This window comes from Python bivittatus, unplaced genomic scaffold (genome assembly GCF_059951505.1).
Source record: "Python bivittatus isolate LINGU-HERP-01145 unplaced genomic scaffold, Pbiv_v1 ctg000050_np1212, whole genome shotgun sequence".
Taxonomy (NCBI): domain Eukaryota; kingdom Metazoa; phylum Chordata; class Lepidosauria; order Squamata; family Pythonidae; genus Python; species Python bivittatus.
Window position 1 is genome coordinate 11,188,232 of NW_028277033.1, and position 14,867 is coordinate 11,203,098.

Below are 14,867 nucleotides of genomic sequence, written 5' to 3' on the forward strand. Positions count from 1 at the left end.
TCACGGGGGTTGCCAGCAAACTGGATGGAAAGTGGATTATAATATGAAATTTGCAGGGGGCGTCCTCTGCGGACAGACTTGAGAACTGCCGCTAGACTTCTTGCAGCCTCTCGATGCATCCGTGGTACACATGACTTCCTGGCTGACAGCCACCTGCCTAAAAGTGGCAGGTGAGAAGCAAGGCTCCAAAAATTATATCCAAAGAACAGGAAGAAACTTAAACCTGAATTCAAACAAACTGAATTCAGTTAATCTGATGAACCTCCACGGACATAATCATGTCTTCTAATCGTCTTACCGAAGTGGGCCAATATTAGCTGCATAAAAAGTTCAAGTAGTTCATACTACAGAAAGTTGGCAACCAACATGGTGCAAAGCACCCTTCCCAACTTCATGACCTCCGTTGTGTGAGGTCTTCAGTTTCCTGAGTTCTTGGTCAGCAAAGAATCTGGACATTGGGTATTTTGGGAATGTGAGACCCTCTTATCTGTACACAGCCTGGGTTCCTTTTAACTATGGACTGTTTAATAAACCACCTTTGATTGGGTTCGTACAATACGAGAGAACAAAACCGAACTGACTGTATTATGTTTTAGCTAATGCATGGACTCGGGAAAATAAGTATTCATCAGAACTACAGTTTGGATGTCTATGCATCTAATTTACACTATGAAATATGAGAAAGTTGTATCCACCTGGACCTGTTTACGGTCAGTAGCTGTGAAGTGGTAAAACATGTTGCACAGCAACCCAGTCAACACTGAGTGATTTACATTTAAAAGCCTTTTGCCAGGGATTTTTTCCACCTTCCCAGGCTAGTCTCAGGTCTGAGGCCTTTCTGATGACCTCCCACCCAAGAACTACCTGGATCCGGCCTTGCTTATGTTCTTTGAGATCAGCCAAGGTTGGGTAGATGCTGTTGTACACTATGAAAGCAACACACAATATAGTGAAACTAAATCAAATCACTGGGCTGTGAAGTGGTAAAACATGTTGCACAGCAACGCAATCAACACTGAATGAAATGCATCACCTGCCTATGTTTTTTGTTTTGTTTTTCGAAGCACAGCCCTCAGGATAGCACTCACAAGGCAGATCTGACCCGTGCCCACATCTGGTCATCTTCATTTATTTTATATAACATGACCACACAAGATATTCCATATTTTGGCAAAGATGATGTATATGAACACCTACCTCTGTGGCAAGGCTCTGACTAGCTCCATTATCAAGAAGGAACTTAACCACTTCCAGGTGATTCTCTTGGGCTGCCATGTACAACGGTGTGAAGCCATTCTAAGGGGGAAAAGGGAGAAGCGTGTAAGAGCTGAAATGTTTCAGAACCCAGCACTTCTGGAGGGTGCAGGACTGTAGAAGGCTGATTTGAGAGGCTCTAAACCAGTGCCACATTCACACTGAGGACTGAACCAATGCAACTTGGAAATGTGCTTTTCAGTGCTCCCCTATCTGAAAAATATCCTTTTTAGCTGATGGAGTATAAAAAGAGATGAACAACAGATCAACAGGGGAAACTTAAGCCTCGTTTGGACATAATTATCTGAAGGAGTCTACGCCTCCCTTAACTGAAGCTGCATATCGCTTTGCTTTTACATGGAAAAGCAAGAAGGAAATTTATGTGTTCACAGTCTGCCCACACAGCAGTGTCCACGATTTAAAAACTGAGATTCTGAGCAACTCAATCATAAAAGACATGGATTAAACACTGGTTTGATGTGTGAAGATCACAAGTTACAAATGGCCAACTCTGATGCTGGAGGTGTGCATAGCTAGCCACAGTGATGCCCAAGGATGAAACATGCATCAGGAGATCACAGGCTAAGCTCTTCCCTTGTATACTTATGTGTGATGTCATGACAGAAGTACAAAAGGAGGGGAGGTGGCACTATGAGGTCACAACACAAGTTTTGTCACTCTTCCCCTCCACCTTGACTGGATGCCCATGTCCGGCTCAGCGATTGTGTCTCCAACCTTGACTTCCTTAGAAAAGAAAGAAAGAGGAAACACTAAGAGTGATAGACATCCAGCATCAGCTTTAGGGAAGAATGCTTCCTTGTATCCTTTCTGCTAAGTTCAGCAAATAATTGAGCATCTATGCTTCCCATCGAAATGTGGTGCAACTTAATCCTGTTGAAAAAGTGGAGGACAATTTCTAAAACATCCTTTGGACAAATATTGAAGCCATAACCCACAACCAAGCACAGCTCCTTGTTGGGTCTTAGCTGAAAAGTGTAATGGGAGAAACGTTTGAGTAGAAATGTAAGTGTCGTGGCTTCAGGAGGCTCCTAGCCAAGGGAGGGGATGTGTGAGAGACGCCCCTTTTTCTGGGCTGCAGATACTTCGTTCTGACTGTCTTTTCCTCGAGAGGCTCCGCTTGCTGAAGGGCAACTGGATGGCTGGATAACAGCCCTCAAGCCCCAAGAACAATCTGGGGACTGCTTTGGTCTCCAATGAATGAGATGGACAGGAAGGGTTGAGCTCTTCCTCCTTAACTGGATGACAGCTGATGAAACTGAATACAAATGCAAACTGGGGGAAAGCCAGGCAAATGCAGAGGCCCACTGGCAGTCAGAATGAGAGAGAATTGGGTCCTTTGCCAACATAAGCTGGGTCATGAAAAAAGGGAGTGAGAAATCATTCCACCTTCCAGAACCCACGAAAATAAGCTCTTTGTTAAATGGCTTATTTGTCTATAATGTTTGACAGAGTCTGTGAGATTCAGGATCAGCTGATGTTTGGTCAAGGTTTCTCTGTTGTTCTAACAGCATTTGCCACAGCCACGCGACCTATCCTGATCTTACTGTTACTTGATTTTTAATTTCATTACCATTTTGGTCTTTTGATATTTAAATAGTTTGACTAAAGGTTAATGACGATTTATTTTGCAAGGTGCCTTCTGCATCTGGTTCAGGCCAAAGGTGCAGTACAGACTAACTGACAGGGCTCAAAAAATATACATTAATGAGTTCAAAGAATGATACTTCCAGGCAAACAAACACAGGACTACAGACTAATCTATGGAATATCCTGTCTCTTGAACCCAAAGCATTTACAGCAAATCAGACTCTCCTGGTCCTCTCCTGGAGGCCCCTGACCTGAAAGCTGTGCCTTGTGTGAATACCGGATGGCCTGTTGCTCAACAGCCTGGGAAGGAAGGGCGCCCTGGGCATTTCAAGGTGAGATCTGTGCGAGGGCCTCTGGCACATCCCCAGGCCCTCTGCACAGGAGGGGTGCACCAGTGCAGGCCAGCATGGGGGGAAATGAAACTCATCCAGTGAAACTAGCTTTCCTAACCTTGAGAATACCACGGATAGTCAAGACGAACAAATGGATCACAGAAAAAATCAATCCAGAGCTTTCACCCAAGGCACAAATCTCCAGGCTCATATTATCATATTTTGAGCACATTATGCAAATAGATCGCTTGACAAGTCTGAAGTGCTGGGGAAGGTGGAAGGAACAAGAAGGAGGGTATGAACAGAAGCCAGGTGGATGTGCTTGATTACAGTGGTGACGGGCGCCCCTTTGGAAGGCCTGAAGGGCCAGGTTGGGGACAGATCACCCAGGAGAAGGTCTACTAAGAATCAACACCAACTTGACTTAATCAGCTAGGATACTATTTACAGGGCAGAGCCTTTCAGCTCTCAAGCCTTGAAAGACCTAAAGGGACAGGTTGAGAACAGACAAAGTTGAAGAAAATCTATCTATGTGGTTGCTAAGCATCCACACTGACTTAATGACATTTAATCAATCAATCAATCAATCAATCAATCAATCAATATGCAGTTCAAAATATGTAACATTTAAACAGCTTTCTATCAATGACCATAGATTGAAGATGACGGATGCTGCAGTTTGAACATATCCAACTTGGAAAGGTTAGTTTGAGCTGTCTCTATTAAGATTTAGTGTCATAGTACAGCCGCAGAAGCTCTAACGGGCTCTTTTAAAAGGATTGCTGTGGGATATTTACAAGAAATTGGTGATGTTTTCCTTCCACCCCCCTCCCCCCCAGAAGGGGGTTGAAATTCTTCTGCTGTTCTACTTGGATCATCAGCCAATCCAGCTGATTGCACAACAATGTCATTCCTACGATTCCAAAGGGGCGTCCTCAAGAGGCGGACAAAGTGCTTTGCAGCCCTTTGTATCCCCTAACTTTAGATCTGCTTAGTGCCGTGATGGGAGTGGAGAGGACGACTGATCCACCCACAACGTATCCAGAGAAGCAGGGAGAGCAGCAAGCTGACAGGCCCCTCTCCCTGGCTCGGCAGTGCTTCACATTCAGCTCCAGAAGGTGCTTCTGAGGGATGCACACATTGCTCCTATCTGCAGCTCTTTAAAGCAGCCAAATCTTTTTCTGGCATTGCATGGCTGCCCTCTGTAGCTGCCAGGTCATCATAGGAAACGATGCTACTGCTTTAAAGAGTTATAGAAAGGGGACATGTTTGCACTCCTGCATGGGCCAAAGCAGCTTTCTGGAATTAAATCCAAAGCATTGCACACTCCCACCATGTCATACTGATATGGTCTTGCCTATTCTCGCCATGGAGGGAAGCAGGAGTTCAGTTCAGCAGGTTCAGGACAAGTTCCACATTCAGACACCTGTGCTGATTTCCCCTGAGTCTGAACTGGGAGGTTTCTGTGGTTCTAATAGGGGGGAAGGAAACAGTATCCAAAAAGGTTAGTTTATATTCACAATTTGACGCAATACCCAGGGGCTTTCAGCATTAATTGCGGAAAAACTCCTAGAGAGAAGCAAAGAATGCTAAAGGACTTTGGTAAGAAAGGGGCAGGACCCCAACTCTGCCCTGCCAGCAGAGTGGAGTTCAAGCCAGGTTTGTTTTACCTGTGACTGTGCATTGACGTTGGCCCCATTTGTTACGAGCACCTTCACCACCTCGGTCTGCCCAGCCAAGGATGCTATGTGCAAAGCTGTGTTTCCTTTCTGTAACGAGAGACGGGGAGGGAATGTGAAAAATGCGCCGGGCCCTCCAACCGAATGGGCAGCAGGAAGACACGGATGAGCATGTTGACAGCCCAGCGGTCCCGAGATGACCCTGCAGGGATTCTGTGCATAACTAGGCAACTTTGTGGCAAGATCCGTTGGAAATATAGGCACCGGGAACAAGCTCATCTACCCCAACAATTCACTTAGGTTCGGGAGGGGGCACGCCACGAAAGAGAGTTAACTAGACAATTTGGAAACTTTTCTTTACGTGCAGTAAATTCTCAGGATACAGACTCTTGCTTTCAGCTTCTGTGGGCTGGGATGAACTGTGGGCTGAAAAGGGCCCAGCGTATGCCCACATGGGTGCCCTTTGTGGGCAAATGGCGGCACCTGCAGCATGGCACTATGCCCCAATGGATATGGCATAATGCCACACAAGTTACATCCTTTGCACAAGGATCCCGTGGCTCGGGGGGGCAGTTCTTTCACCCGAAGCGGATGACTGCTAGACTGCCACTGTTAACCGAGCTGGCATATTTCTTCCAGCCACAGTTCAGGTCCATCATCTTCTGTCTGTGGCCAAGCCACACAGCAACCTGCAGATGATCTGAGCCAGAAAGGAAAACTTCTGCAGTGCTCCTTTTGACCTTAGAAGAGAAGTCTTGTGAACCTGAGATTTCTGCCATTTATTCACATTATGCTGGACTATAACGTAGCATTAGAGGTGAAATAGCACAGGAAACGGGATTTTGTTATCCTTCGATTCGTTCATTTGCAGACGTATTTAGCTTCCTTGCTTTTCACTTTAATATTGCCACCACGTACTGCACACATCCTGTTCCTCTTCTGGCAGCGCTCTCAGCTGCAGCTCTGCCCGCCCCTTCTGCCCTCCACAAACAGCTGGCTGCTGGACCCAAAAGCAGGTTTGCAGGTGTGCTGCAGCACAGCCGTGCCAGTCCCTCCTCGGAGCCCTCGAAGAAGAATTAAGATGGCGATTCTGCACAAAACTCAGCCCAGTGCTAGAGAGTCTGTTTCTCTGGAACAGCCGAGCACAGGGAAGAGCTTACGGTTTAGGAGCGGGCAAAAGGCTTCCAGCTGCTCATTCAGTCTTTTTGGAAACGTTTCCGGCTCAGAGCGGTGTTTTATGCTCAAAACACACTCTAACGTGTCAGAATGGCTTATTTCGGACTCAAAAAGCAGCATTTTGGATTTGAGATGATCCACTCCAAAACATTTACATGCCATTCTGGCTAGTTGCTTACTTATTAAAATATTCCATTCACAGGATGTGTCTCTCTGCTGCTCTCTCTATAAATAATACCTCCCATCCTGGTTTACAGAAACAAACGTGCTTTGGAGGAGCCGCTGGGCTGTTCCTGTCTTCCAGCGGGTCTTCTCCAGGTGTCCACCCATCGTTCCACTGCCTGAGGGAGATGTTCTGGCTGTTTTTACTGTAACCTGCCTGAAGAAGCTTCAGCATACCCATGCAGTATACAATGGAACAAATTAAATGTATTTATGTAAGTGATAAGGGCAAGGTGAGTCAACTTGATTTGGTCAAGAATCTTTTTTTAATAAAACCTATCCTAATTTTGGTGATTGACAGACACAATCTTTTCAAGTGGAAAAATCCCCATGTAGCTCTTCTGAAAAACGACTGCTGTTTACAATGTGTTTTTTGCACATTTTTGATTCGGGGAAAATGAACTAGTTCCTTAGCGCTCCGATTTGCGCTACTGGAAGGTTTGGTGGGTTCCAGCAGCCAACCTGACCTCCAACGGGACTCATGGCCGAATTCTCTTCCCTTCCTCCTGGCAATTTACAGATGTTGTAAATATTGGGCTGCAGCTCCTGAACACATTGGCAGTGACCACGGGCACAGCTGGAGTGGTAAAGCCTTTCCAGTCCGCCCATTAGGCTAAACCAATTCAGCGTCTTCTGGGTGCAGAACTGCTTGACCAGTAGGTTGCCTTTGGGCTCAGAGTATTGTAGGACACCAGTCACTGGAATTGGTAAACCACTGGTCATGGCTTACTGTGGTATGTTTACCCTGCCAGCTGTGGTTTTTCAACAAAGTACGGTTAACAGAACTGTGGTTTAATACAATGTGGGCCCCCACCCAGCCATTTTTTTATCAATCCTCCATTCCATCTGGTCCCTGATCTTACAGAAAGCGAACTTAAGCTGAAATGAGACAGATTCATCTCCTGACCAGCATCTGCCTACGTTGGTCCCCGAAACAACATGCCTTACCTACCCCAAAGCATTTTCCCTTTCCCTGGCAGTCCCCCACCTTTATCTCCTGGCTAAAGGCTTAAGGCCTCTTCCCTTTCGTTCACTTGGCCGCCCCTCTGAAAGCAGGGAGTCTGTGTCGGGAAGCAAGGAAAGATTCAGATACCAGCTCCAGACCTTTGTTGCTGCATCCACATTGGCGCCTCTCTGTATCAGCTCTGAAACCACTTCTACGTGGCCTTCTTTGGAGGCGAGGTGCAGCGCGTTCAGCCCATTCTGATAAAGACAAAAGGGGGTGGGAGAGGGTGATGCGGGTGCCCGGAACAACAGATGATAAGTCAAGAGGCCTAAAGGTCACATTCCAGCATGATGAGAGCTTGCAGAAAGAGAGCGTGAAAGAGAGGAAGAAAGCCCTGGCCTCTTTCTAATTCATTTACTTTGCAAAACAATGCACAAGCTCCCTTGGCACGGCAACGTAGCATAAATCTAATGGGAAACCAAGTGTAGCTATCATTCTGTTTTACTTGAATCGCACAGTGAACAGCGATGAGATTCAGCAACCTCTCCATCAAAGGTATGGAAGAGACAACACTCCTACGTTGGCTGAGAATTCTGCAAGTTATCAGTTTCAGAGCATCATTTGGTGGGCACCATGCCCAGGGAGACCACGGGGCAGGTTCCGCTCCATCCACTGCAGAAACACAAACTTCCCTGCAGAAGTGTTTCTGGGCTATTTCATTTTCAGATGAGAGCTTCACCTACAGATGCCACTGAAATTGGACTCCTGTGTATACCTCCTCAGCAGGAAGTCCCATTTATTTCCTAACGCTGCACTGCCATGGCTTCAGCCTTCGTAGTTAAAAAATGGTACCCATGTCCACAGTATCAAAGTACAAAGTACTTTTCTGTATGGAGGTGTCAGCACACAATTCATCTGTAATCAGTAAAAGTATGCCACTTGTATTGAAACCAAGCAATTTCTCCTGTCCAGAAAGATGGAATTATACTTTTGGTATAGGTGTATTTCCATAAAATCCAGGGGAGTTTATTTCAAGTAATAATGTACCTTAAACACATCAATAGGCACACACTTTGACTGCAAAGCGCTGACTTTAAAACAAGATGGAGACAATGAATGCAAGTTGGAGAGAGGTTCTAGGATTAAGTACAGCCTTAAAATGCAATCTAGGGAAGTAAATTCTATTATGTTCAATGGGGCTTAGTTTAGAAAGGATGCGTAGGACTGTAGCCTTAATGCAGCTGAATATCAGTGTTCTTTCTTACCGCATCTTTCCCCCAGCTACACTCAATCTATCTACTTTATCATCTATCTATCTATCTATCTATCTATCTATCTATCTATCTATCTATCTATCTATCTGTTAACCTTTTTAGCAGAAAGCTATTTTAGCTTTTGTGCAGTAACCACAGAATTATTATTAGTAGTAGTAGTAATAGTAGTAGTAGCAGTAGTAGTACTAGCAACACCAAGAATAATGCACAGTGGACATGAAATGGGCTATTCTGACTGCCTAAGCAAATCTTTTCTGGCCTCAAGCCCTCTAAATGAGATGGATTTCAATGCCCATCTCCCCCAGCCAGCCTGGGCAGAAGAACTTCTAGCTTACATGGGGGAGGCTGTTCTGAACTCTTGGACAGGCACTGTCAAGACACAGACACAAGTATAGGCTAGTAGTAAAAACAAAATATGTGTTAATCAAATATTTGTACAACCTGATTACAAATGTTGATGTCCACTCCACTCTTTAAATAATCAAGAGCTTTTTCTAAGTTTCCTGCTCGGGCAGCTCGTAGGTAACTTGCATTGGTGTCAGACTGTAAGAGAAAGAAAAAGAAGAGAAAATAAAGACTTTGAAAACCAAGCATGGGATGAAATCTGAATTTTGTGATTTGGAACATTTATATAACTAGCCATCATACCCCAGATCCTACACCAACTTGGCCTACATTTTGAATCAAAGTTGAACGTTAGCACACTATTCATAACTCAGTATTTAGACATAATTAGAGTCACCCATTGGGGGAGATGGGCGGCATACAAATTCATAACTAAATAAATAAATAAATAGGTACCTCTTTGTCAAAGATTTTATTACTCCCTATTGCGTATAAGCTGCATCACGGTACTCACAATACTGAATATTAATATCTGTTATATGTCAGCCAAGTCACTTCAATGAAACAGGAAAGAAATTCTGCAGCTTATGTGGCGCCGTGCCTGGCTTTGGAGGCCAAGCAGGTGTGGGCCTGGTTGGGGCTTGGATGGGACACCAGCCACTCATCCCACGGCTGGAGGCTGGGCTGGGAAGAGAAGTTCATGGGTGTGTCAGCAGGAGGTGCACGAGGCTCGATGACATCCCGACTTTCTGCTGCACTGATTGTCAGTGGTTCTAGAATCTCCCGACTAGGAGAAACCCCTCCCCACCCGGGTGCTTTCAGATGGACTGGGGCTGTTTTAGAGCACCTATTCTCTAAACATCCCAAGAGAAATCCCCACCCCAACACACAAGTGTTTAAATACAGAGAGATAGCAAATTAGGGGTGTGCAAAATGTTTTGGGTCAAGCCATGGCCATTGCAAAATGTCACAAAAAGTTCTGGGACAAGTGAGAAACTGCTCTTTTGAGTGTAAAGTGGGCTTGTCTGAAGACTTTGGAAGTATTTCAAAATACAAGAAATAACATGGAAAAGTTTGTAGAGTAATATAAAATAAAAATTTTAAAAATACAAACTATTCCTTTGGAAGAAACTTCTCAGTTTCACCCTTACATATCAACTTGGGTTAAAATGAATATAGAGATAATTTCACAACAGTTGAACATTTTGGCACTTTCAACACTGTTATATTTAACTATTATTTAAATCAAAGTTTAGGTTAGTGGAGAGATCTGTATAAAAATAAAAGTAAACAATGATAGTTAAAGAGTTTTAAACTCTTATTTTAAGAGTACCAAAACTTCAGAGGTGGTAGCAAGCCATGTACAAAATAATACTCCATCGACAGTTGGACAATGAACACCAGACTTCATCTTTCTTACATGTAGTTATGTTATATACCGATGCATAGTCTCATACTGTAGTTTTAAGCTGCACGAGACACTTCCACAATGCTCAAAACAGCTCATTTCATGCTCAGATCAGCAGTTTTGCATTCAAAATGTGACATTTCATTGAATTTTGAAGTTCAAAAGGAAGCATTTTACTAATTGTATATTGGATTTTTTTCCTTTAAACATAAGACATCTTCTTTCTGGCACCTGCTTGTCTTCAGGCTAGGCGTTACAACGATCCTATGCAGACTGAAGGACAGCCCGTTTGGTGTCGGGGTTAAAGTACCAGGATAGAAATGGGGAGGCCGTGAGGCCGGAAGCCAGGCAGGGGCGGTGGGGCTGGTCCCTTCCAAAACCGTTGCCAAGAAAACGGCAGGGACTTGTCCAAGCAGCTGCCAGGAATCAGGACTGACTCAAAGCTACCGAAACATAATAAGATACAGAGAGAGACTAAAACGTACTTTGGTCACTAGGTTTATAAATTATTTTGGGAAGAGTAAAGTGCCCTAACATATTAAATGTTTGTCTCAGTCATCAATTTCAGTCTAAAAGAAAATGTGGTGTTATGCATTTTTTCCAGGAGGAAAAAAGGACCCAGGAAGGCAAATAAACACATTTTTACAAATTTTTACAATTATTATTTTAAAAGTAAAGTTCACCTAGGTCTTGATCTCAAGTGGACATTTATTCTTGGATTGCTATCATGACTTTTTGTACGTATGTCACAATTTTAAGTTGTGCAAATGGTTCATTTAATACAGACAGCATGCCTGGACCATCTTTCAAAAGAAAGGGATCGGCATAGCCTTGGCAACATTTTTCAGGCTTCAACATCTCTAGGAGATCAATTATTTTCTTTTAATATTTTACAAACAAAGAAGAGTATATCTGTCTCCTTAAACAGACTTGGGACAAATCAGAACACAAGAACTTTAAGTTTCCAATGCTGAAAGTTGTTCATTCTGAACCTGTAGTCATGAAGGCAAAGTCAGGCGTGGTGCTGAAGCCTGCGCAGTTCAGGAGAGTATAAGAAAACTGTTCATCGATTATTATATTTTTTCCATGTATTATCATAAGCCGACAATACTTTGAATTTAGATATAGCAAAACTATTTCCGGCACACTATTGTCTATACGTCTAACTGGCACTGAAATATAATCATGTTTATTTAGCATATTTACCTAAAGGCCTAAGTTGCGCTTGTCAACTTTTCTTTTCATCCTGCCCATATGTAACCTGGCCAATTATATGGGGCGACCTGATGAAGCGGCTTACAGCCCGTGAAATCGACCGTCGTGATAATCACAACAGGGTGAGGTTATCCTCCGGCCGAAGGAAAATAAAGGACCTGCTCCAGGTCATACCACAATTACGGCTCGGGATGACCGGACCCCGGATTCGCCTGACTCCAACCACTGTTCTTTCTCTGAAGTTCCACCATTAGCTTTCAGGCTTCCAGGTCCCAAGGAAATCAGCATCTGCTAAGGATCTTCTGAGTATTGCAGAAGATGGTTTGTTGTTTGGTTCATTCATTTTTATGACTGCAGCCTGCTCCATGCAAGCTATGTACATCAGCGAGAAAGATTTGGAGTCAATGATTTAGTGATCATTTGGGGAACCTTATCTGAACTAAAGACTTTGCCACTGAGGATGTCATGATAAGCCACCCAAAAGTCTCTGCAGCCCAAATGAAAAACTGCTGACCCTCACCACAATGCATAAAATCTTGTATTTTCCCATTCTTTTCATTAATGAAACAAAATACTGTGCGCTGTATAATAACAGTAATTTTTCTGTTAATTTCAATATTCAGCATGATTGTCATTGTACTGGATTCACAAAAGAGCATTTGGTTATTGTTTAGCTGTCTGGTCCATTTTAACATTTGTTGTGCAGGGAAATCTCTAGCAGGATCTCATTGTTCTCAAAGAGGACACATTCTGGCTCCCGTCCTAGCATGGAACCGCGTTTGATGTTCCTGTGGAACAGGAGCAATAACCTTAACTGGAAGGAATGAGCTTGCTCTGAGACCATCTATGCCAAATGTGAAGAACTCTTTGTACCCAGAGGGTACTTTCTTGGGCATATTCTCACAAAGAAGGAAGAACTACTACAGAACAAAACAGGTGCTTCTACTCACAATGTAAAAGGGAAAAATCAGTCACCTGTAGGATTTCTCCATCTTTGAACATTCTCACATTCAAAAAATACCTTAGAACTATTTGCAGAAAACCTGTCCATACATACATGCACACATACAGTACATTACATTTAGAAACTGCTGTTTGTTTGCTTAATTAGAAACTGTCTGACTCCAGTGTGACTCTGGGTGGCTAACGTTAAAAATAAGAAACTGTGAAAGGAACCAAGAGACAGAAAATCCAATGCACCCAAACACGGTCCCTTGAACAGAAAACATAGCCAACAATACCCCAACTTCTTAAAGACTTCCGGAACGTCATCCAGGCGGGGGCGGCACAGACCTCGGGGGTCCTCGTTTCAGGAGCAGGCGCTGTGACAGAGGAGGCTTGCTTCCTGAGTCCCCAGAAACGACACTGCTGGATCGAAGCGACCCCAAGCGCACAACCTTACCAGAGAAGTAGCAACCAGTGCAGCGTGCAGACCGGTGGGGTCACATGGGTGAACACGGCATGCCCCACATGCCCGTGCCACCTCGTTCTGGACCAGCTAGAGCTTCCAAGTGGTCTTCAAGGGCAGCTCCATTTAGAGCACATTACAACAGTCCAGCTGTGAGGTGACTAGGGCATGACTCAACAATTCTCCTAAGATTTTGGTGTAGTGGAACTTTTAAAAAGCGACACCCCTCCATTTCCCCCCACCCGTCACAGTTTGAAGTGGGAGAATCCGTTTGGTTACTTCCTTTGGTGTGTGAGGTGGACAAAGCTACAGACTTTTCCTAACCCCAATGACTCCAAAATGACAAAACCTATTGTTGTGATGGAAACACCGTCCCATTGTGCTTGTGTCACAACATCTCACGCACAAATAAAAGATGGAGTTGGTATCACAACTTCACAATGCGCATCACCTGGCTCCTCCTGAGGCCTTTTAGGGACAAAGTATTCTCAACCAACCACTGACTGCTAGTTACCTCTCTATTTATATGTTTCATTTATTTATTAGATTTTTACCCCACCTTTATTTCTGGTCCGCTCAAGCAGTGTACATATCTAATGCTGGCAACTCACACTGGTAACCTATATTGCCTTCTTGTGAGGAAGTAATTTCTACTGTTACCATAGATACAATATTTATACTTTCCTGTAGGCTGCCTGCAGTTCTGGATTAGGGCAGGTTACAAACATTGTAAATAAATCCGTGTGGATTTAAGTAGAACATTGAGTCAATACAAGCAACTAGTTTATCAAGCAGTTACATGGATGTAATAGTGCCACGCGGTCATCTGTACTCACCCGATGAGCAAGGATGGGCAAATTTTCCAGGTCTACCTAGTTCTACATTTTTCCACGCCACATAAGGCTGTATTTTCTGGATTGTTTCCACCTGCAGGAAGCAGGATTTATAGAGCTATCTGAATGATTTACGCCTCACCTGAGGCTTAAGAGAGTGGTGCAATGGTTAAAGCATCAGGCTAGAAACCGGGAGACCGGGAGTCCCAGTCCCGCCTTGGGGACGAAACCGGCTGGGCGACCTTGGGCCAGCCCCTCTCTCTCGGCCCGAGGAAGGAGGAGGAGGAGGAGGAGGAGGCCGAGGCAAACCCCTTCCGAAAATGCTGCCAAGAAGCCTTCAGGGACTTGTCCAGGCAGCTGCCAGGAGTCAAGATTGACTCGAAGGCACCAAAAAAATAAAAAAAGGGCTTGAAACTAATAAAAGAACTCTTATGATGCCAGAAAACTGATCACTGCTGCTTGGTATTGTTGCTTAATTTGGGGGTGGGGGGCACGCGCTGGAGAGTTCTCAGGGCCACAAAAAGTGGGGATTGAGGCCCTAATATGGTCACCCATTCTTTACAGGCCAAGGAGGAGTTTCAATAACGTGCAAGGGATAAGTGGTGCAAAGGTTACTCCAGGCTCCTTCTGAATTTTCCCCTTTAATTCAAGTAGGCAAACTTTTTTTTTTTCCATCTGTAGGGAAAGATTATTTTGGATACTTAGCAAAGTTTTACGTCTGTCGTCAACCGAACGGTAGCCTAATCTTAGAATTCCAGAATGGTACATACTAGCCATATGCTTACATGCAATATGCTTTCTTGGTATTTTTAAGAAGAGGAGCATCTACGTTCCAGTTAACACACAGGGAGAAAAAGCATAGATAATGAGCATTCAGGTACAGTTAGGTTTTGGAGGAAACCATTTTTTTTAATTTGTAACAGCAAGCTCTATGAGTTCTGGAAATCACTTCTCTCACCTTCACTACTAAGCACTTTGTCATTTTTTAGGTGGGGAAAAATCCTTTGTTACTCAAATACAGTAAATGTTGGGATCAGGTGAATCATCACAAAACATAATTGTTTATCTTTTAAAGCATTGCTACTTAAATATTTCTGATCTCAATTATTAATCTCAGTAATACCCTCAGTAATATAATTATTGATTGTAGTCTATAATTGAACTGAC

The 14,867-nt window shown here is 43.9% G+C and overlaps 1 protein-coding gene across 25 annotated transcripts in view; it reads right to left on the reverse strand.

The window, feature by feature from the left end:
• Nucleotides 1-14,867, reverse strand: part of ANK3 (ankyrin 3) — a 266,225-nt gene that overhangs the window by 117,047 nt on the left and 134,311 nt on the right. For all 25 annotated transcript variants that reach the window (XM_088129865.1, XM_088129917.1, XM_088129929.1 and 22 more), the window contains 4 exons: nt 8,933-9,034; nt 7,376-7,474; nt 4,865-4,963; nt 1,198-1,296 (listed from right to left, as the gene is read on the reverse strand). In XM_088129865.1, coding sequence (XP_087985991.1) covers nt 1,198-1,296; nt 4,865-4,963; nt 7,376-7,474; nt 8,933-9,034 — 399 coding nt within the window. The remainder of the gene's footprint in view (nt 1-1,197; nt 1,297-4,864; nt 4,964-7,375; nt 7,475-8,932; nt 9,035-14,867) is intronic.